This window comes from Poecilia reticulata, linkage group LG15 (assembly GCF_000633615.1).
Source record: "Poecilia reticulata strain Guanapo linkage group LG15, Guppy_female_1.0+MT, whole genome shotgun sequence".
In the NCBI taxonomy this organism is placed as follows: Eukaryota; Metazoa; Chordata; class Actinopteri; order Cyprinodontiformes; family Poeciliidae; genus Poecilia; species Poecilia reticulata.
Window position 1 is genome coordinate 21,128,780 of NC_024345.1, and position 23,328 is coordinate 21,152,107.

The 23,328-nt window shown below is 37.9% G+C and overlaps 4 protein-coding genes across 4 annotated transcripts; all 4 read left to right on the plus strand.

Annotated features, from left to right (window-relative positions):
• The first annotated feature begins 4,301 nt into the window (after positions 1 to 4,301).
• LOC103477166 (ovarian cancer G-protein coupled receptor 1-like) lies at positions 4,302 to 6,114 on the plus strand. Its single transcript, XM_008430101.1, has 3 exons — positions 4,302 to 4,516; positions 4,940 to 5,115; positions 5,193 to 6,114. Exons 1-3 carry the CDS (start codon positions 4,316 to 4,318, stop codon positions 5,734 to 5,736), a joined length of 921 nt encoding a protein of 306 aa, XP_008428323.1. The 5' UTR covers positions 4,302 to 4,315; the 3' UTR covers positions 5,737 to 6,114.
• A 3,406-nt stretch (positions 6,115 to 9,520) lies between these two features.
• LOC103477165 (proteinase-activated receptor 2-like) lies at positions 9,521 to 11,213 on the plus strand. The gene is made up of 4 exons (XM_008430100.2): positions 9,521 to 9,600; positions 9,962 to 10,183; positions 10,391 to 10,566; positions 10,651 to 11,213. Exons 2-4 carry the CDS (start codon positions 9,977 to 9,979, stop codon positions 11,192 to 11,194), a joined length of 927 nt encoding a protein of 308 aa, XP_008428322.1. The 5' UTR covers positions 9,521 to 9,600; positions 9,962 to 9,976; the 3' UTR covers positions 11,195 to 11,213.
• Positions 11,214 to 13,887: 2,674 nt separating this feature from the next.
• On the plus strand, positions 13,888 to 15,910 carry LOC103477164 (proteinase-activated receptor 2-like). The gene is made up of 4 exons (XM_008430099.1): positions 13,888 to 13,955; positions 14,315 to 14,488; positions 14,696 to 14,871; positions 15,367 to 15,910. The coding sequence occupies exons 2-4, from the start codon at positions 14,330 to 14,332 to the stop codon at positions 15,908 to 15,910; spliced, it is 879 nt and encodes a 292-aa protein (XP_008428321.1). The 5' UTR covers positions 13,888 to 13,955; positions 14,315 to 14,329.
• Positions 15,911 to 17,961: 2,051 nt separating this feature from the next.
• Positions 17,962 to 20,100, plus strand: LOC103477194 (ovarian cancer G-protein coupled receptor 1-like). Its single transcript, XM_008430141.1, has 3 exons — positions 17,962 to 18,120; positions 19,337 to 19,512; positions 19,599 to 20,100. Exons 1-3 carry the CDS (start codon positions 17,962 to 17,964, stop codon positions 20,098 to 20,100), a joined length of 837 nt encoding a protein of 278 aa, XP_008428363.1.
• The last annotated feature ends 3,228 nt before the right edge of the window (positions 20,101 to 23,328 follow it).

A 23,328-nucleotide genomic window follows, 5' to 3' on the forward strand; every position in this document is an offset into this window, starting at 1 on the left:
AGAGGCGGGGTCACCCTGGACAGGTCGCCAGTCTGTCACAGGGCAACACAGAGATACACAACCATGCACACACTCACACCTAGGGGCAATTTGGAAAGGCCAATTAACCTGACAGTCATGTTTTTGGACTGTGGGAGGAAACCGGAGTACCTGGAGAAAACCCACCATGCACAGGGAGAACATGGAGACTCCATGCAGAAAGACCGGGAATCGAACCCAGAACCTTCTTGCTGCAAGGCAACAGCTCTACCAACTGTGCCACTGTGCAGCCCGAAAGCAGCTTCCACTAAGTTGTATTTTGATTAATTTAAATTCTTTACGTTTTCTTTCCAGCTTGTGTGAAGCATTATCCATTCAGCACTGAACAAAATGCCCACTGACGACGATGCAGGAGATGAAGAGTAAAACCTGTTGTTGGATCAAAATGACAGCACGTTTTTCAGGTCAACTAATCTGGTTGAGAGGCTTACATTGCATTATGTCGGCCATGACGGCTCATCTTAAGGCATCTTAAGTTACATCTGGTTCATGTAAATAATTTTGAACTGCCTGGTTGCTGAAAATGTGCTAAGTAAAATTACCTTACACTACAAGACAAGAAGTCATTACAGGTGGGAATGCTAACCAGCAGTCGGTGCTAGAGTTCAAGAGCAACCAGAAAGAGAGGCAGAGAAGGGCAAACAGCAACATGGATTCAACTGAAAGTGCAGCTTTTGAGAAAAACTGTGGGAATAATTAAGATGACTGAAAAAAATAAGCCAACATAGATACATTTCTTAAGTTAACATTTAGCATGTCTAGCTGTACAGACGCCACGAACATCTGATCCAAGTTAAACATGGACTCATCACTGCCTTTACTTGCCTGTTTGTTGTTGTCTGAAAAGATGTTAAATCTTTCACCGCTCTGTACCCAAACTAGCTAACTTAGCGTTTGCACATTCAGAGTACATTGCAACAGACACACACATACACGCTATGTAAAATGCAAACCATGAGGATTCAGTCACTAACACACACTTTGAGAGTTACTGAGTTTAACAAACTCTTCACCAACACTGCAGAAATAGAAATGAGGTGTGACTGTTCACCACAGGAAGTGTATCTAATTACTGATAAACTCCTCAGTGTAAAAAAATAAACTCCACATTCTCACGCTGATAAACTCACATACGCATTTGTGTGGCTTGTTGTGTTTTGCTTGACCAATAAAACTGACGTGCGTTCAGTTCGTCACCTCACAGTTTCACTGGTTCCTGTGGTTCATCAGACTATATGACTGCACTCATCTAAAGGTCAGTTTGTTTTCTGAACATTTATCTAATGGGTTTTATTGGTAATGATGCAATTGTTTCTTCACACAGGTTTTAGTTATAAATTAGGCTTTGTGGTGTTGGTCTATTTATTTAACCTCACAGGACAGATTTCCTGTTATATGAGAAAAACAAGGCTTTGTTTCAGAAAGCCAGGCTGACAAGCTGAGTAGAAAACCGATGCTCTGAGTCGACCAACTCTGCTATGTGGTACTCAGGGTTTCCTTTTTCAGAACAGGGGATTTTAGAAAGCAGCATTATTGAAAACTCAGAATAAGTACTGTGGTACGCATGTATGTGTATAATTTTCTGTTTTCAGAAAGCTAGGTAGCCTTTACCTTGAGTCAAGTTAAAGCTGGAACGAACTCTTGATTGCTAACAGGGTTGTTTTAACAAACTCTGAGTCTGTACTACTTTTTAACTGACCCGGCAGAAGGTCACAATGTTTTCTGCCACAGTCATCATCATCATCAATTTAATTTACAGCGTACTTTTCATTAATAAAAATCTCAAAGTGCTACATGGTGCAGCTAAAAACAGATAAAATCAACAATCAAAAACAATAAAAAAGAGTCATTTAAAAGTGGAGTAGGCTTGTCTAAAAAGAAAGGTTTTCAAGCCAGTTTTAAAATCGGACAATGATTGCGGGGCTCTCAAATAGTCCGGGAGAGAGTTCCATAGACGAGGAGCAGCCACAGCACATGCTCCATCACCCAGAGTCCTTAGTCTTGATCGAGGAAGGTGGAGAAGATTACAGGCTTGGGATCGTAAGGATCTAGAAGCTGAATGTGAAGTAAGGAGCTCCTTCAGGTAATCCGGTGACGTTCCATACAGACAGTGATGGGTGATAAGCGCAATTTTATACTGAATCCTATAAGTTACGGGAAGCCAGTGAAGCTCGTAAAGAGTAGGTGTGATGTGATCAAATTTACGAGCTCTCACTAGGATCCTGGCAGCACCATTTTGAATGTACTGAAGCCTCTGAAGGTGTTTTCTGTGGACTCCAATAAACAGTGAGTTACAGAAGTCGAGGCTGGAGGAGATGAAGGCTGGATGAGGGTCTCAGCATCAGAACGGGAGAGAGATGAACGAATTTTGGAAATATTGCGAAGATGAAAAAAACAGGTTTGGAAGTGAGAAGGTCATGCATCTCTGAAAGAAATAGAACATGTGGTCTTTCAATAATCTATTCAAATAAAATTACAGCCCAGAAATAGCTCAGCTGACACAATAAGGACAAATTCTTCGTGCTGCACTTCATTTTTATTTCTACGATATGTTGTCAAGAATCTTACTGCAGCATTTAACCGTTCCTGTACTGCAGAGGTGCCCATCATAATGTTTACTGTCTGCGGGTCGATTGCAAACGTGCAAAAGATTTTCCTCATAAGCAGACTGATGTTTGTTTCATTCTGCGCAGGTTGTGTAAATGTCTTCTTTTCTCTTTTATGTAACTTAGTTTTAGTTGCATTTTATTTTAAGATGTAGATTTTTAGATAGGATCCCTCCCACTGTCTGATGGGAGACATTAATGAGTAGCTTGCCGTCTGAAACCCTGCTGTATAGTTTGGTGGTGTTCTGCAGTCACAGATCTATAAGAGTTGTAGCTAATAAAAAGATTACCAGGTATCAGTGAAAAGAATAATGTAGTCGGCATCACATTTTGACGTTTTATCTGCTTTCCTGAGTATCGCAGAGCAGAGCAGGTTTACTCAGAGTATCTGTTTTCGGCTCAGAGCTTCTTGATTCTGGTTCCTGAAATGTCCAATGAGGCAACTCAACTCTGAGTCGAAACAAATCCTGAGTACTGAGTGATTATGTGAAAAACCCTGATCAATGGGAGCCAGAAACGTTTATCCACCACAGTGGTAGGTAGCAACGGCGCAAATCATGAGCAAACTAAGCGGCTGCCAGTTAGGGGGCCACCAGGTGGTGGGACCGGGACTGAATGTTTTTTAATAATGATTCGTTAATATATTAACAAAAACTCACAGTTTCACTATAAAGTCCAGTTCAACAGCCAAACATTTATACTAGAGTGTTTTTATTTGTGTGAAACTGAGCTTTAACTTTAAATGAGTTGATTCTCCTGGTTGACCCGACATATTTCTGAGGGTTTTTTGGCTTCATAACATTTGATAACAATAATTAAATAATAATTAATGTTTTACACTGTCTATCAAAATGTTATTGCATCAGGCTACATGGCTACTGCATTAATATATCAATGAGCTCCTCTAAGCGGTAGCTGGCGATATGTTCCCAAAATTCAGGAAATCGGAGCAGATAAGTCGGCTTTGCTGATAAATGTATGCAGATAGGATATAATGTAAATAGCTCTGTCAGACATGCAATGACTGTAGACCAGGCACACAAATGATTTAATCATCTGACTGCTGATGGCAGCAATCCACATTATTAGCAGAAATAAAGGGCCTCAAAACCAAATTTGGCTTAGGACCAATGGAGGCTTGGGTCGGCCCTGGTGGCAGCAGTTCACCCTGTCAGTGACGGGTTGCTGGTTCGAGTCTTGCTCCAACCATCTCTGTTGTAACTTTAGGTAAACCATTTCACCTGCTGACACCTCAGAGGCCCAGTGACCTGTGGCACAGGTCACTGTGGCACAGGTCACTGTGGCACAGGTCACTGTGGCACAGTGAACGGCAGCTGTGGATACAATGTATTAACTTGTCATCATCAGCGTGTGAATGATTGAATGTGAAGCATTTACTTTGGGGTATTACCCAGGTACAGCGCATTTACCATTTACGCTTTGAGCAGCAGCCCTTTAAAATGTAACAGTGTTGCAGGAAGCAGTTTAAGATAAAATTGTACTGTTTTCATAAGACAATGTGTAGGATGTCCATGTTGGACGTTTAGATTTGCTGATTTGGTACTTTGTAAGTCCACACAATTTACTACTTTGCTCTATTTGTGAAGTTCTTTGTTGTCTTTCTTCTTCTGTTGTCAATGGAAAATTGATTATAACTTGATTATTTTCCAATGGCTTTTCTCCATAAACAGGTTTCACACCAAGAGGCCTCCTCATTAGACAAAAGGGACATGTACAACCAGAGCTTTCAGGAATCCAACATGCGAGATCACAACTTCAATGTTACCGTGTATGCACATGTGGGGCAGCTGATAGTCGCAAGCATTGGACTTCCTTTGACTGTTATTGCCATCTTTGCAGTTTATCTCCTGGTGAGTAAATGATAAAAGAGATTTAGTTCAGAGAGAAGCCCTGATTATGAGTGTTTGTCAGAATAAAATGTAAAAATGTGGGCCTGGGTTGGGCCAGGATTGTTTCCTCGGTAGTCGGCTATGTGAATGCACAATATAAAGTTACGATAATCACATATCCCAGATGATTGGCACCTGCTGATCCTGCCGTTTCAACATGTGACAAGCTGGAGCTTATGAAATGTCAAACAAAATTTAAAACAGGAAGTTTCGCTGCTTACTTAAATGCAAAAGCAGTAAAATGTTAATATGTCTGTTTTAATTTGGGCCTCAGGCAGAATGTGGATATGCTCATTCTGGGTCAGGATGGATTATTTTAGGCCCAATCAGAACTCTATCATGTTTACAAGAAACATCTCTGAACATATTTATATTTTCCTGCAGATAAAAAAAGATCACGTCACTCCAGTCTACATCATCAACCTTCTTCTTTCTGACCTAATTCAGCTCTGCTGCATGATTGCAGAGAACTTAGTCCATGGTAATGTTGTCGTCCATTACACCTACTTTTATGGTTTGATGGTCAGCATAGGATTCATGGTGTGTATCTCTTTGGAAAGGTAACTATCTGATTATACTTGTCTCATTTTTCAGATTCAATACTTTATAAATCTAATATTTGCTTCCTTTCCTGCAGGTATTTAGCCGTTGCGCGGCCATTGTGGTATCGCTTCAGGCGAAACATCAAGACATCTCTGGTGGTGTGCATTGTCATCTGGATGCTTCCTATGTTTTTCATCCTTTCTATTTTACTAAAGTTGGGTTTTCAGGTCATAGGGTTCTTCTGTGCCGTCTTCTTCCTCCTGCCGTTGCCTCTGTTAACGTTCTTCCTGGTTGGGACCGTTAAAGCCTTGTCTGCAGCCCACGGTGTGTCTGCTGAAGAAAAGCGGAGAATTGTGGCTATTCTGGTTGTAGTGCTCCTTACTTACACAGTTTTATTCTTTCCCAGTATCATTTGGTTTTTGGTCAAAGAAATCAGACATATGGATGTTTTTAACAATATAACATTCATATTGCAGACTTTTAGTCCTCTTGCTGACCTGACTATGTATCTTTTCCTGAGGAAAAGTGCCGTAGACAAGCTTCTGATTTCAATTTGTTGTTGCAAAATGCATGATGAGCAACAGATGGGCAACACCAGTACAGGCAGCCCAGGTGTTTCGACAGAGCAGGTAGCATAAATATCCTTTTTCCAGTCTGCTCCCGACCGAGGACGTTTCTATCAGACCAATTCCAGGCTTTTGACAATTTTAGGTAAATAACTTTGTTAAAGATATTTCATGCTTTCTTTCACATGTCCATCTGAAAAACCAGGAGCATCTGTAGGATCCAGAGAAGCTGCTGTGTGGATTTACATCTTTTAGAGTTGAACAACCAGCCACTGCTACGTAAATCGTTCACTTCAAAAGAATCTTCAGCTGATCCAGACTCTGCAGTCGCAGTTTATCTGGAAAGAGCTTCTACTCATTGTTTTTATACTTTTACACCGTTTTACATTTTTTGACATGCTGCTTTGAGTTTTGCTGACTTCAGGAATGAGTGGATCTGGTCATTAACAGCACCAGTTTCACAGTTTTCTGCCCCAAAATGTATTACCTCTGTTCTTAAAGTGCATCAGTGTGGTGAGTTTTGTGACAGGAAGTCGAGAAAATACATTTGTGCCAGTAAAGAGGCTCATGTTTCCACTGCTTGGTGTCAGACACAAATGTGAAAACAGCCTCCAGTGGTTCTGTGGTTCAAGCTGCAATCATTTTGCAACTCAACAGCAGAGCTTTTGCTTCAAAAGCAGCATAGCTGTGTCCACATGGAGCATGAACTTAAATGCTAATTGCAATAAATAAAGTGCTAAACTGGTGGTAGTTGAAGACGTAGTTATAGATGTCTGAATTTTTTTGTGTGACTTAAAAATATATTTCTTTATCTTGATATCCCTTAGTAATCAGCTATAGGAAGATATAGTAAGATTATGTTTTCGTTTTGATTCGCCACCTTAAAATTTTAAAGGCCTCATCTGCCCAACCTATAAAAAAAGTCTGGAGGCTCTTTTGTCCGCAGAGAACCTGATGTTGATCAGATTGAAGAAAGTCCTGCTTTCATCTGCCAAGAATATTCTCACTCTGGATCCACATTTTGAACGGGCTGAGCTTCACCTCTCAGCAGAACAACCATCCTGACCACCAGGACTCGTCTAGGCTGTGGTGCTTCGGAGAACATTTGGGGAAACCAGAGTTGACCTCCAGCTCTGGTCATGAATTTTCCTCTGCCCTGTTGACTGGACATTCTCTGCCATCAAGCAAATTAAAACACATGCCAGGAACACAGCAGGACAAAAGCAGCTCATGTTATGTTTGTGGAACTAAAATCTATTAACTACATAAATTTGGGTTCTGTCTTTATTTCCAAGCTGTTTAATTCTCAGATTCATAACTTCTGTATCTGACATTTTTTTAAATAAACTGTCATAGATCGTCTTTCTCTGTTTATTTCACACATAACATTTAGTCAGGTACAACAGAAGGTGTTACATAAACAGTTTTTATTTTAAAAAGTTTCTGTCATCAAACGGGGCTGAAAACGGGGACACTAGTTTTAGCTCTAGATTAATAATTTATTATTTCTGAACCACAAACATCCACATGAAACGAAGCAGACACGTGAAATCAGGGGGATTTTATTGAAATGTTCAATTTGTAGGAAAAACTAGAGAGTTCTTTAAACAAATAGAAAATTTAAATAAAATAAACATAAAGACTCAAAATCCTCCTGGGAGGTGGATGAATAAAGTTGTTGCATTTGAATTCTTCCAGCATTTCTATTTTATGTTTTTTATATATATTAATGTTAATTAATTTTCATTATCTTTAGTGTTAATAGAGTGAGCAATCTTTTTCAAATGAAAAACCTCATCCCTGCTTGTGGTCAACAAAACTTCTGTTTAGTTTCTTAGAAATGTGCAGAAACAGGAAATGACTTAATATAATCTGTTTGTGGCGACAGCAACATTTTCTATCCAAGCCTTTTTAGTTTAATTATTGGACTATTCACCATCTGAAAATCATACACAACCATGAACTTCATGAAGCTTATTTTAGTTTGCCATGTTTCATATTATTGGAATTGATGGGGAAAAATTATGAGCTAGAAAATGTAAACTTTCTTGGCATGAAAATATATGTAATGACTAAAGTCTCAGCGAGATCTAGAGAAACCCAACCATGTGTTTACCTTTGGTTACACTGATCAATGCAACAGTATCTTCACAGGTCGGCCAGACAAATCAGTCCTTCAGCTGCAGCTGATCCAGAAGCTGCTGCTGCAGTTCTGACTAAAACCAGGAAGACGGAGCTCATCACACCAGTTTTAAAGTCCCTCCACTGAGAATAGACTTTAAAATACTGTTAGTTTATAAATTACTGAACGGTTTAGCACCACAATAAATTAAAGATCTGCTGCAGCTGTTGTATCAACACTCCAGACTCCACAGGTTCTGGTTCTGGTTCTGCTTCTCCAGAACCAGCAGCATTCAGCTTCTATGCACCACAAACCTGGAAGCATATAATAGTGAGCTGAGTTGAAGTAAACTGGATTTTTATATTTAGTTTAGAAATATTTTGATTGTAGCTCCTTTTACAGCCATTCATTGATATTCATTGGTATTTTATAACAGATTCGTTCTTTACTTGCTGCTGCTGCTTGAAGTCAGACCTGAGCATTTATTTTAATTTCTTACAGCTGTGAATCTGCTGTAATGGTTTTAAATGTCAGGATGTGGAGGATACATGTGGGATACATGTTGACCTTTAATCTGTCCCAGAATCTGAATTGTTTAAAGTATTTTCATCCGCTACGTCTGTCTGGAAATGTTGGAAAGATTGGCTGATGATGGTGAAAAATCTTCTCTTGGTTTCTCATCCTCATTTTTTGTCTTTGATAGTTTTTACTCTTTAAAGGATTTTGACATGGCCTGATGTAATATTGTAATATTAACTGAACTGTGGTCTTTGGTCAAGTCAAACTGGACATAGTGGTTGCATAAAATTTCACAGTTTATGATGTCATGGTGCTGTCACAGTTCTCCTTTTTATACATAATTTGATGTATTGCATGTTGACATAGATACAGACTCCTTCCCAACATCCCAGCTCCACTTTTGTCCTTTGTTTTGATTTATTACATATTTTTTTAACTCGCGTTTCAGTCAGCGTTAAATTCGGACAGAATGGTGCACGATGTTAATCTCTGACAATCTGTTCAAGCTGAAGAAAAGTCAGTAGAGAGAAGTTATGCACTTGTACAATGTTAAATAACAAGAGGAAAATAAATAACACTTTAATGGTGAGATGATTATTTTTAATATAACTTAGTTAAAATTACTTTTGCGATGGTTTCTGGTGAGTTAGCTTCAGTGAGGCCAACATAAAGCGATCCGCTCCAGTCTCTCTGCGGCCCACAGTTGATCAAACACATCTGGACTCACAGCCACCAGCTGACACCACATAAAGGAAGATGGAAGAACCAACATGGTGATGAAGCAACAGAAGAAGATGCACAACATGCTGCACCCACCAGCATCTCCAAGCTTTTCCCTGTTACATACATGTTAATGTGAAATGTTTCCATGACTGCAGCTTTTCTAAAGTTAGAGATGACAGCAGAGTCCAAAACATTAATGATTTAATCTGTTGCATTTAAGTTTAACAGGTAAAACAGGTGATTGAAGCTTAAGTTAACTTTTTTTTTACAAATTTCATAGACAGAATATTTGGTACTAGAAAAATTAACTGAATAAAATTTTACACAAGTTGGTTCGTGACAACTGAGTTTTAAAATAAATGTGATCTTACAAGACATTGTCTTCCTGTTTCTAAAGAAAATAGACTTATGACATCATCTCTGCGCCCATTTCCTTTAATAGAGAAGTCAGCTGTGATTGGTCAGACTCTAACATAAGTTTGTCTGCAGAACGCTCAGGCTGCAGACGGTTGAGATGAGAAGAATAACTGGCTACAAACAGGAACCATTTCAGGATATTTAAACTTTCAAAGGTAAATATTTTTTCTTTTAATGTACAGAAATGAAAGAAAGACGCATTAATTTAACACACTGCTGAATATTATGTCCCATGTGTTTAATTTTATGGAAGCCACATTAGAAATAACATTTACCTGCATGCCAGTAGAATAAGGTAGAAACTGAGGACACTTTACATTTGGATAATTTTCCACTCATTGCTTTCAAGAATTACAGTGTTTATTTTTAACATATGTGCTTTATTTTTGTACTAAAACTGATTCCTTACAAAAGAGCTTTTCTTAGGATTTACCCTTAGATAGAAATGTAATATTACGTTCATGAACTAAGCTAAGAGAAAAATCAAGTCCATTATTTGTTGTTTTTCTCATGCAGGTTTGATATTGAAGAATGGAAGATTCCCTCATCAGCAGAACCTCATGGAAAGAAAACCTCAGTCAGAGCATCTTCAACTACACTGATGCACCTGACAGAACCAATAACAGTTTTTATGAAGAGAACAAAGTTTATTTTCAAATCTTGTACTGGGCAAATTGGATCACCATTTGTGCCGGACTTCCTCTGACTCTGGTGGCCATCTTTGCTGTTGTATCAAAGGTGAGTTCTAGTTAACTTAGATCTAGCTGTATGTTCGTTGTGGTTTGCAGATTTTTTTTTATATTGGTTTTCTCTGAACCTGGATCTAAGGAATGGTTGAACAAAAGAAAGTCAAACAGTGTGTAATATTTGTGGAAGCAGAATCAACTTAAATTTTGGGATTCAATTTTCAGCTTTTGTTCACTTTTCATTTTGTTTCCTCTGCAGTTGAAAGAGGATCATGTTGCTCCAGTTTACATCTTGAACCTGCTGATTTCTGATATCCTCCAGTACTGCATTAGAATTTATACGCTTTCACTCGAACCTCATGTTTTCTCTTTTATTGCCTTCGACGTTAGCATTTCAGCCAGCGTTGGTTTCATGATGTGTGTCTCCGTGGAAAGGTAAATGTCTGTTTACACATATTATTGTTTCTTTCTGCCACCATTACATCAGTAATGTCTGACAGCTTGTATCCTTTGTTTCAGGTATCTGGTCATTGCCAAGCCGCTGTGGTACAGATTTAGAAGAAACATCAAGACGTCTGTGTTGGTCTGTGTCGCAGTCTGGATCTACTTTTTTCTTAATACCTTCGGCATGTATCTGCTTTTGGATATTCATATAGTAAAAATCATCCAGTCTGCTAGTACACTCCTCCCTCTTCCCTTGTTCATCTTCTGCCTGGTTGGGACCATTAAAGCTCTGTCTGGAGCTCGCAGCGTCTCTGCTGAGGAAAAACGTCGAATTGTTTCAATTCTGGTTGTGGTTTTGCTAACATATATTCTGCTTTTCATCCCCAACATGATGTATTTTCTCTTGGAAAAACCCTTTGAAAATTTTCCCGTCTTTACTGTGGTTACAATTCCTATTTATCTTAGTCCTCTTGCAGACTCAGTTATGTGTGTTTTTCTCAGGAAAAGTGCAGTTGACAGAGTTTTGACCTCATTGTGTTTCTGTGTAACTTCTGAGAATCAGGAAATCAGCAGCACAGATGATGTCAACATGCCACCTCAACATACTGAAGATGTTTAGGTGCCATTGAAGCACAAATATTTTTACATCATATGGAGAGAGAGAGAAAACTTTCAGATGACATTTTGAATTTTTCATGATCCAAAACCCAAAGGAAGAAATGACAACCTGCTTGACTCTCAGAGTTGTCAGGTTAACCAGGTACAAACTTAGAAAGTGTCAGAGTTTCCGGTGAAAAAGTTTCTATCAACAAAAAATGCTGAAAACAGTAAAACTTTGTTTATTCAGCTGTGGATTAAATCAATGTATCTTTTCTGCTATGTAACTGATTCTGAACCACATACAGTGTTTCCTATCATAACAAACCAGACATTTATTTCAGCAGGGATTTAACTGAAATGTTTATTATATATAACAGAAATATTCAATTGGACCAGAGATTTCTTTATAAAAAACAACCATAAAGCCTCCAAACCCTCTCAGGAGGTGGATGACTTGAAGTTGTATGTTTTTAATTCTGCAGACCGTTCCGTGTTGTGTTATGTAAAAATTAATGTTCATATACTATTTTTTCCATCATCTACAGTGTTAAAAAGGTGATCTATTTGTTTCAACTGAAAAGTAGCATCTTTTGTGATGAAGCAAATCTGCTGCTTAGATTGCGAGAAATGAGCAGAAACAGGAATGAAAAACAGACTCTCTTTAACGCAGCTTGTATTTGGTGGCTACAGGAACTTTATGTAAGAAAGCCTTTTTAAATTATCTTTAGACTGTTCACTCTTTGTACAACCATGTACACATGAAGATTATTTGGGTCTGTCACATTTTTAATTGGACTTTATGAGACACAAAATGGGGCTGCACAGTGGAGCAGTTGGTAGAGCTGCTGCCTTGCAGCAAGAAGGTTCTGGGTTCAATTCCTGGTCTTTCTGCATGGAGTCTCCATGTTCTCCCTGTGCATGGTGGGTTTTCTCCAGGCACTCTGGTTTCCTCCCACAGTTGCCCCTAGGTGTGAGTGTGTGTGTGTGTGTGCATGGTTGTGTGTCTCTGTGTTGCCCTGCGACAGACTGGTGACTGGTGACCTGTCCAGGTGACCCCGCCTCCCGCCAGGAACATGAGCTGGAGAGGCAGCAGCACCTCCTGACCCCACTGAGGGACAAGGGTGTATAGAAAATGGATGGAGACACAAAATGATGAGCTGGATAAGTTTTTACTTGCTCTGACAATATTTGTAAGTTATGAATTAATGTTGAGGGTTTGGTAGGAGTTTGTGATGATAAGAAATTTGCTTGACGACATTGTATAGCTTTGTTTTCATCTCAAATATTCATATTTTTGTCTCTTGATCTGAAAGAACCAGTTTATGTTCAGAATTAAATTTCTTTAACAATATTCTCTGAGAATGTGTATTTTATTTTGCACACAGATAGAAACAGAGTAGTTGTCAGTGTGCAGAGTCTCACTCCAGTGTCCTGTGAGCTTCAACAGTTTTCATGTCCGGCCACTAGATGGTGACATAATGCATCTTGTTGGATTCTTAACTGAATTTCCTCATAACTACTAGTGAGTGAAATGATCAGCCTCTGTGTTTGACACTAAATAAGTCAAAGTGGAAACATCCAAGCCCAAAATACCTCCATAGACTTAGCCTCAGAGCTACTGCCACAGGTAATAAAAGAGTTTGGCCTCTTATAGTAAAGTAAATCTAAGCTAAAGGATAATCCATTTCATCACCATGAATGCAACATATTTTTGTCTTAACGTCACTCCATAGATCTCTTGGCACACATATAGAAAGAACCACAGAATAGAAACGTCTTGTGTCTAATAAAACTTTTTCATGCTGACCGTTTACCAGCACAGGGACTGTCCAGGCATGTTCATGCCCAGGGGATGGAGAAGGTGATCTGGGAACCGAACAGAGAAAGGAGGGTTTACTCTGTGTAGTGGCAGGACACAGTACTGTGTATGACCCATTCTGTTACACTGAAAACCTTATTCGTCTTGCTTTGAGGATGAGAAGCTCTTATAACTATAAACTGAACTTAACATGAAACATATGTAATCAGAAGACGCATCACTGCTGTAAAAATAAGCTGGATCCAGTGCAGTACAGCTGTAAAGACAATAATCTGAGACAGCAGACATATTGGTAATATCTGACAGGCTCTGCTGTCAGATTATGAACAATTATGGAGGCGTCATTTTGTGAAACATTTCTACCTTCACTTCCTCTGTCTGTGTTCAGAACCCATTTCATCTGACCGCATCTCTTTTCACTTGTGCAACATTAAGAAGCAGCAGCAGAATAAATACAGTTTTTACATTAAGATGATTATTTGTAATATAATTTACTTGAAATTAGTTCAGGTCACTTTGTTGAAAACGGTGCCATCCTTTCTGGTGAGTTAGCTGCAGTGAGGCCAACATAAAGTGACCCCCACCAGGCTCTCTATGTGGCCCAAAGCTGGAAAACCCCATCTTGAGTCATAGCCACCAGCTGACGCCACACAGAAGAGATAGAAGAACCAACATGGTGATGAAGCAACAGCAGAAGAGACCAATGCAGAACATCCTGCACCAGCATCTCCATACTGGTCCCTGTTGCATACATGTGTAAAATGTTTTCTCCCTGTTGATAAAGAAAATTTACTTATCACATCATCTCTGCACCCATTTCCTTTAATACAGAAGTCAGAAGTCATTGTTCAGACATGATAAAGTTGGTTTGTCTGCAGAACGCTCAGGCTGCAGACGGTTGAGCTGAGAAGAATAACTGGCTACAAACAGGAACCATTTCAGGATCTTTAAACTTTGAAAGGTAAATATATATTTTCTTTGACTGTACAGAAAAGAGAAAAACACATTTAATATAATATGTTGCTGAATAATAAAATCCCAGGTGTTTAGTTAAATGAAACTGCTAAGACACATGAGAATCAAGATTTTCCTGGATGCCATAAAGGTAGAAATTTACCACCTACCTGGTATATGGATTATTTTCCAATTTTCCACTTATCATTAACATAAGTTTTATTTTTTGTACTAAAAAACCTTAAAATGTGTATATTCCAAAGAATTCCTTTAAATTCTTTAAGATTCCTTTAAAAGAAAATTAATACTTTGTTTATGAACTAAGCTAAGCTAAAGTTTCTGTTATTCATTATTTTGCTTGTGCAGGTTTGACATTGAAGAATGGAAGATTCCCTCAGTCAGATCATCTCCAACTACAGTGATGCATCTAACAGAACCAGTAACAATGTATATATTCAAGTCTTGTATGTGGCAAATTGTGTCTCTATTGCTATTGGATTTCCTGTGACTCTGGTGGCCATGTTTGCTGTTTTGTCAAAGGTGAGTACATGTTAACCTATATTTTGCTGTATGTTTGATATCTCATACATTTTATATTAATATTGGTTCTCCCTGAGCCTCTGGGTAAGAATCGTTGTTCAATAATAATAAAAAATAGATGTGATATTTTTGTGGAAATGGAATCAACAATTGTAGGAAGTTGGAAGGAAATCTTTTGTCTTTATTTTCATTTTGTTTCCCCTGCAGGTGAAAGAAGATCACATTGCTCCAGTTTACATCTTCAACCTTCTACTTTCTGATGTCATCCAGTACTGCAGCAGAGTTCCTATAATATCTCTTACTGCTAATGATGCCTCTTATTGTGCCCTCGATTTTGGCATTACAGCCAGCATTGGATTCATGATGTGTGTCTCCCTGGAAAGGTAAATACCTGTTTACATGTGCATTAATAATAACATCAATAAAGTCTGTGCTATGGAAATTCTTAAAGGACAGAGAAAACTTAAGGAATGATGGAGATCGATCTTTGTCTTTAAATGTTTTATTTCAAAGGTCGTTGAAGCGTTTGAGGCTGTCGCTGGTAGACAGACAAGCACAGTGCAGCTGTACATAATCCTTTATACAAATCTGTTAAAACCACATCCAGCTTTGACACACACATACACGTATACACACATTGGAAAATAAGAACCAACTTGATACATCGACACCTACTCTAAACCTGTCTTGCCCGCTGTACTTATCACTTACTTTAACTGACCTTTCAGGTGCACGTGCTTCTTGCACTATGTGCCTAAAAAACTGCTGACATGATTACTTGTAAAAGAAAATTAAACAGACATGTCTGTAAAAATAACAATGCAGTAATATATACTAATTGTGCTACTTCATCTGACAGCGTGTATCTTTTATTCCAGGTATCTGGTCATTGCCAAGCCGCTGTGGTACAGATTTAGACGAAACATCAAGACGTCTGTGTTGATCTGTGTCACAGTCTGGATCCTTTCTCTTCTTTATAATCTTAGCATTTATCTACTTCTGGAAAATCATATTGTAAAAATCATCCAGGTTGCTGGTGTTCTCCCACCTCTTCTCTTGTTCATCTTCTGCCTGGTTGGAACCACGAAAACTCTGTCTGAAGCTCGCAGTGTTGCTGCTGAGGAAAAACGTCGAATTGTTTCCATCCTGGTTGTGGTTTTGCTCATATATATTTTGCTTTTTCTTCCCAACGTGATGTATTATCTGTTGGAGAATCACAAGAAATATTCAATCTTCTTTGCTGTGTCTACAATTGGTCTTTATCTTAGTCCTCTTGCAGACTCAGCTTTGTATATTTTCCTGAGGAAAAGTGCAGTTGACAGGCTTTTGACCTCATTGTGTTGCTGTGTAACGTCCAGGAATCAGGAGATCAGCAGCACTGATGATGTCAGCATGTCCGCTGTTCGGTCTACAGCAGTTTAGGTTCCCGTGAAACACACATATCTTCAAAGTGAACTTTGGGATTATTTGCAAAATATATTGCTTTCAGATTATATATTTAGATTTTTTTATGATCTTTTAAATACTAAAATCCAACAACTGAAATGACAACCTGCTTGTCAGAGTTGTCTCAGCTTCTGAATCTCCAACATGTTTAAGTTAATTTGACTTTTTAAATGTATCCGACATGTTGGATTAAACCAGGTACAACATTTAGAAAGTGTCATTTGAAATGTTTGAAAAATGCTGAAAACAGTAAGACTTTCTTTATTCTGCTTTGGATTAAACCAATTCAGCTTTTCAGCAAATTAACTGATTCTGAACCACATAGTGTGTATCTAATAGTAATAATGAGGAATTTAATTGAAATGTTCATTATATAGAACAAAAGCATTCAATTGGACCAGAGAAACAGTCCCTGGAGAAAACTAACATTTCTCCAAAACTCAAGACTTTTTAACCCGAAAAATCTCTTGTGATGAAGCAAAACTGCTGCTTAGATTGTGAGAAATTGGCAGAAACAGGAAACATCTCGTGTTTGACATGGTGTAAAAAACAGACACATTTTAACACAGCCTGGTGGCTACAGGAGCCTTTTAAAATTATTTTTACGCTGTTGACTCTCTGAACATTGTACAACCATGTACACATGAAGATTATTTGGGTCTGTCACATTTTATTTGGATTTTATGAAACACAGCATGATGAGCTGGAAAAATGTAAAAATGTAACTTTCTTGGTATGAAAATATTTGTAAGTTATGAATGAATGTTGAGGGTTTGGTAGGAGTTTGATAAGAAATTTGCTTGACGACATTGTGAAGGTTTGTTTTTTCATCTTCTTGTCTCTTCATCTGAAAGAATAACTTTGTATTCAGAATTAAATTTCTGTAACAATATTCTCTGACAATGTGTATTATTTTATTTTGCACACAGATAGAAACAGAGTAGTTGTCAGTGTGCAGGGCCTCATTTCTCAAACAGCATAAAACACAATAATGTGTTAGAGTGACCCCCACCAGTCTGTCATGTGGCCCAAAGCTGGAAAACCCCATCTTGAGTCATAGCCACCAGCTGACGCCACACAGAGGAGATAGAAGAACCAACATGGTGATGAAGCAACAGCAGAAGAGACCAATGCAGAACATCCTGCACCAGCATCTCCATACTGGTCCCTGTTGCATACATGTGTATTAATGTGAAATGTTCCCATGACTGCAGCTTTTCTTCTCTACAGTAATAGTTTACAGATGAGGAGCTGCTTGTGGAGCAGAGTCCCAGAACATGAATGATTTAAACTGATGTAAGTTAAACTAGTAATTTAAGTTAAAATGCACTTGTTTTCTAAAGAACACTGAGATATGTGTTGTTAATTGGTGCTATATAAATTAACTGAATTGAATTGAAACAACTTGATTCATGAAAACTGAGTTTTAAAAACTTAAACATTTTGTTGTGATCTTAGATGTTTTCTTCCTGTTGATAAAGAAAATTTACTTATCACATCATCTCTGCACCCATTTCCTTTAAAACAAAAGTCAGAAGTCATTGTTCAGACATGATAAAGTTGGTTTGTCTGCAGAACGCTCAGCCTGCAGACGGTTGAGTTGAGAAGAATAACTGGCTACAAACGGGAACCATTTCAGGATCTTTAAACTTTGAAAGGTAAATAAATATATATTTTCTTTGACTGTACAGAAAAGAGAAAAACACATTCAATATAATATGTTGCTGAATAATATATCCCATGTGTTTAATTTAGGGAACTGCTTAAACAGCAGAAACTGAGTACATATGTTAAATAAGGATTATTTTCCCCTCATTATTTTCAAGAATTACATTCTGCAGCTTTTTTTTAAATATAAGTTTAATTTTTTCTACTAAAAACACTTAAAATGTTTATTCTTTGCAAAACATTCTTTCCCAGGATTTTCCCTTTAAAAGAAAATTAATACTTTGTTTATGAACTAAGCTAAGCTAAAAATCTAGTTTCTGTTATTCATTATTTGACTCATGCAGGTTTGACATTGAAGAATGGAAGATTCCCTCAGTCAGATCATCTCCAACTACAGTGATGCATCTAACAGAACCAGTAACAATGTATATATTCAAGTCTTGTATGTGGCAAATTGTGTCTCTATTGCTATTGGATTTCCTGTGACTCTGGTGGCCATGTTTGCTGTTTTGTCAAAGGTGAGTACGTTAACCTATATTTAGATCAGTGGTTCTTAACCTTTTTTGAGGTACCAAACCCACCAGTTTCATATGCGCCTTCACTGAACCCTTCTGTAGTGATAAATAAAATATGATTTTTTCCCCCAAATTCAAGACATATGGGTGACCCAACTAGAGCATATTGTCATATACGCAACGCAACTCTGGGGGACCAATGATCTGACCCAACTAGATTCTAGTTGGGTCACCCCATGATCACCAAGTCTTCTTAAAAGGTAGAGTCTCTGAGAACAGTTCTTCAAAATATAGTCAGTGTTTTCAGCAAAGTTGATCTGACTGTCCAGGAACGACCCAAGGTATTTAACATTTACCACAGTTTCAACAGGTTGGCCATCGAGAGAAACTGGAACCACTTTAAGGTCTTTAGGTGTTTAGGTCATTTAATTAGCTTTACATTCTTAAGAGAATGAAAAATTAATAATAAACAATAAATACTTTGTGGTATTCTGATTTAGTAATGTAATTATATTAGTTGTGTTACCACCTCCACGCCACTAGAGGCAGTACCAACCCCGAAAAGATGCGACTAAAGAGCAGATTTAGAAGTTCACTGAAAGCTACAGGATTTGGTAAAAACTGTGAGCTTTGCTGAAGTAAATAAAGACACAAGTTCAAATCCCTGCTGAGAGGAGCTCCTTCAATCAGGGCTCCTCCGTAGCTCTGATTGGCTAAGCAATGTAACGTGATCCTCTGATTGGCTAAGCAATGTAACGTGATCCTCTGATTGGCTAAGCAATGTAACATGATCCTCTGATTGGTTAAGCAATGTAACGTGATCCCCTGATTGGCTAAGCAATGTAACGTGATCCTCTGATTGGCTAAGGAATGTAACGTGATCCTCTGCAGCAAGTGATGGCAAAGCGGGGCGTCATCACGACTTTACACAAGTGAGTCTTTACCTCCACTGCAGAGGCTCCGCCGAACCCCTGAGACCGACTCATCGAACCCCTGGGGTTCGATCGAACCAGGTTAAGAACCACTGATTTAGCTGTATGTTTGACATGAACATTTTATATTACGATTGGTTCTTTCTGAGCCTGAGGGTAAGAATAGTTATTCAAAAATAATAAAAAAATATATATTGTGATATTTTTGTGGAAATAGAAACAAATAATTGTTGCAGGAAATTAGAAATACATTTTCTGTTTTTATTTTCTTTTTGTTTCCCCTGCAGGTGAAAGAAGATCACATTGCTCCAGTTTACATCTTCAACCTTCTACTTTCTGATGTCATCCAGTACTGCAGCAGAGTTCCTGTAATATCTCTTACTGCTAATGATGCGTCTCGTTGTGCCCTCGATTTTGGCCTTACAGCCAGCATTGGATTCATGATGTGTGTCTCCCTGGAAAGGTAAATATCTGTTTCCATGCATGTTGTTGTTTCTGTCTCACACCATTACATCAGTAACGTCTGACAGCGTGTATCTTTTATTCCAGGTATCTGGCCATTTCCAAGCCGCTGTGGTACAGATTTAAACGAAACATCAAGACGTCTGTGTTGATCTGTGTCGCAGTCTGGATCCTTTCTCTTCTTTATAATCTTGGCATTTATCTCCTTTTGGAAAGTCATATAGTAAAAATCATCCAGGCTGTTGGTCTCCTTCTCCCTCTTCCCTTGTTCATCTTCTGCCTGGTTGGAACCACTAAAACTCTGTCTGGAACTCGCAGTGTTGCTGCTGAGGAAAAACGTCGAATTGTTTCAATTCTGGTTGTGGTTTTGCTCACATACGTTCTGCTTTTCATCCCCAACGTGATATATTATCTGTTGGAAAAACACTGGGAAAATTCCGTCTTCTGGACTGTGTCTACAATTGGTCTTTTCCTTAGTCCTCTTGCAGACTCATCTTTGTATATTTTTCTGAGGAAAATTGCATTTAACCAGCTTGGGGCCTCATTGTGTTGTGTAACGTCTAAGAATCAGGAGATCAGACTGACATGACACTGTCTTAAACATGACATGACACTGTCTTAAACATGACATGACACTGTCTTAAACATGACATGACACTGTCATGAACATAAAGAAGTCTCTATGAATGTTTATGACAGTTGTCATGAAGTGTCGTTCGGTAAATAATGATGCTTTTAATGCAAAGGTGCTCTAAAGGTTGCATTGAAAGTCCATTAATATGCTACATATTTATAAGTTTTGAATGAATGTTGAGGGTTGAGTATTAGTTTGTGATGATAAGAAATTTGCTTGACAACATGCACTGTAAAGGTTTGTTTTTGTCCCAAATATTCATCTTTTTGTCTGTTTTGTCACTTTTTTCTGAATTCTGAAATTACTGAGATTAAAGTCAGAATTCTGACATCTTTCTCAGAATTGTGAAATTTTTTTTTCTCAGATTTCTGAGATTAAAGTCAGGACTGTTTTATATTTTTTTTCCAGTGGCCCTAATCCTCTTGCGTAAATTTACAGCTAAACTTGACTTGTATTAGAAAAAGGACTAAATAATCTCAGTAATTTTTCTGTATAAATTTGTGAATCTTTGTGGATTTTTGTTCTTGTGTTTTCGTGTCCGGCCACTAGATGGTGACATTCTGCATCATGTAGCAGAATGTTTACAAACATTAGTGGCGGTAAAATGACAAATTTATGGAAACATCAAGTCTTATTTCCAGCATAATAATAATAATAATAATAATAATAATAATAATAATAATAATAATAATAATAATAATAATAATGTTTTATAGTAATATATGAGCAGTTTTATTTTTTAATGGAAAAAGCAAGCAAACGTTTGAGTATGAAAAATTAATTTAGGAATCTGTCTAAGTTTTGAAAATTGATGAAAAAGCATTTATACAAATTATATTTTCTTTGTTATATAGTTATGTCTCTGTTAAATTAAATATTTGCTGGTGTCATTTGATTTTTTTATTAACATTTTTTCAACTATGAAGAAATTGATTTTTTTCTAGAATATATGTTGCAGTATGATAAAGTTTTTATATTATAAAAAGATGCAGTGATATTTTCCCTCTGATTGGGTGGCAGCCCAATGCTCCACAGAACAAAGATATTATGCAACTTATCTCAGATGTAATATGAATAAATGTCAAATATGATATTCAGCATTCCTTGTGTCATTTAGATTTTGGTCAAGACACTCAGATTTAAAGTATATGTTAGGGGAAAAGCATTAAAATTGCAGCTTTAGTCCTCTTGTTGGCTTAACTATGCATCTTTTATTCAAATATGCAAATTGAAATTATGTGAATAAATTTGCACAGCAAATACTTCTTGGCAGGGAAGAATGATGATCGTAGGTTCGTCGCTGACAATGTGTCCAAGCTGCAACATGTAAGAGGTAAACGATGAAGCAGAAAAGTCAGTAGAGAGGAGATATGCTGCAGAATAAACTAAACCATTTTCCTCCATTTGTTTCCAGTTTTCTTTTGATCCAGTCATTGTGTCATAAAAACAGATTGAGACAAAATTCAGACCATGTTTAGCATCACAAATCTAATTTTTAATAAAATAATTGTAAAGTTTCACTCATCCCATCTTCATTTTGCCTGCTGTACCTTTGTTGTCCACACGATGCCGCAGAAGAGCAAATTCGGCTCATGAGTGAGTGATGTGATGGAAAACCTCAGAGCATCAGGAAGCAGAAAGACATGAAGCTTCTGAGAAGGAGACGAATATTGGACATGGTGAACTGTGACCTGGTAAAACAAGACAAAGTTTATTTATATAACACAATTCATGGAATCATAAATGCTCAACAGCTCATCAAAGACAATAATAACTCAAAACTTTGGCTGCAGCGACACGTACTGACGCTCTTCTGGTACCCCACATTTGGCCCTGTGGTCAATTTGATGTCACTCATCAGATCCAGGCCCATAAACCTCATGAGTTTTACCAAAACAAGAATTCTGATGGATCTGTCTGAGCTGCTGACAAGAAAACTTAAATAGTTTCCTTCATTCAATCAACTGCCTGGGCCTCAGTTTGGTATAAGGTAGGAAGTCTGAGTAGCTCTGAGGCCAAACGCAGCCATGCTGTTGTTGGCAGCTTTCTCCTCAAAGACCTTTGGCTCTGGCTACTGAACTAGTATGGGGTTAATAGAAATATCCTTCACTGGACCTCATGGCAGAGAATTAGGACTGACAGCAGCAGAGTGACAGACGAATGAAAGTCTAAGAATCTGTGAAAGATTATTTAGTTTAGTCTCCTGCAGCCTGAAGATTGTTACAGATCAGAGTATTGAATTGTTTGCAGCTTTATGTCCATACGTGTCTCCAATGGAATATTTTAATGCTTTTTTGTAGGGTATCAATGCTTTCACTCTTTTGCAGTCAGTTCTGTCAAGAAAATAATCTAACCTGAATTCTCAGAGGACTGACTGACACAAAACAAAACTTTACAGTTTCTGTTTTATTGAGCAGAAACAGCAAGGTCTGTTTTGATGCCAAAATCATGCAGTTAAAAACTGCCACGGTGACTTTTGGATGTCAGACATTTCTGCATTTTTTAATGAATATTAATATCTACACACCTTTCACTCAAGCTGCATTCAAACAGGACCTTGTCCTGTGCACAGGGCCTGGATAATACTCGTGTTAAACGGACGACGGAGTCGGACGACGACAGGTGCTTAGACTCCGCTACAAAAGTATGTTCTTATCTTTTTTTGTTCAAAATCTCTCTCTTTCTTACTGTTTATTCAATGTCACATGCTGTTTTTATTTTTTCTTCAGTTATGTAAAGCACCTTGAAATGCCTTGCTGCTGAAATGTGCTATACAAATAATATTTGATTGATTCAAAACTCTGTGGAAACTGACAGTTCCAGAAAAGGAAGGAGCATAAAAGTCAGTTTAGTATTCAAATATGAAAGCAGTGAGCATGACCAGGTGTGCAAATGATTGTCAGTGGAAACAAACTGCATGTTGAGTCCAGTGGTAAATTCTGCAGATTGTCAATGTAACGAACAAACCTTCAAACACCAGAGGAGAGAAATCATCTAGAAGAGCCCTGTCAGCTTTTAACGGTAAACAATTTTAATTCATATCTGGAAATATAAAAATGAACAAATCAGGGAAGATACTTCATTTGTATTTTAGCTATTTATTTTGAGTAAAGCAAAAATTCTAACAGCGTTTTGAGTTATGGAGGAGCAGCGGCTCTACTCTGAGTCCCTCCCGGATGACCG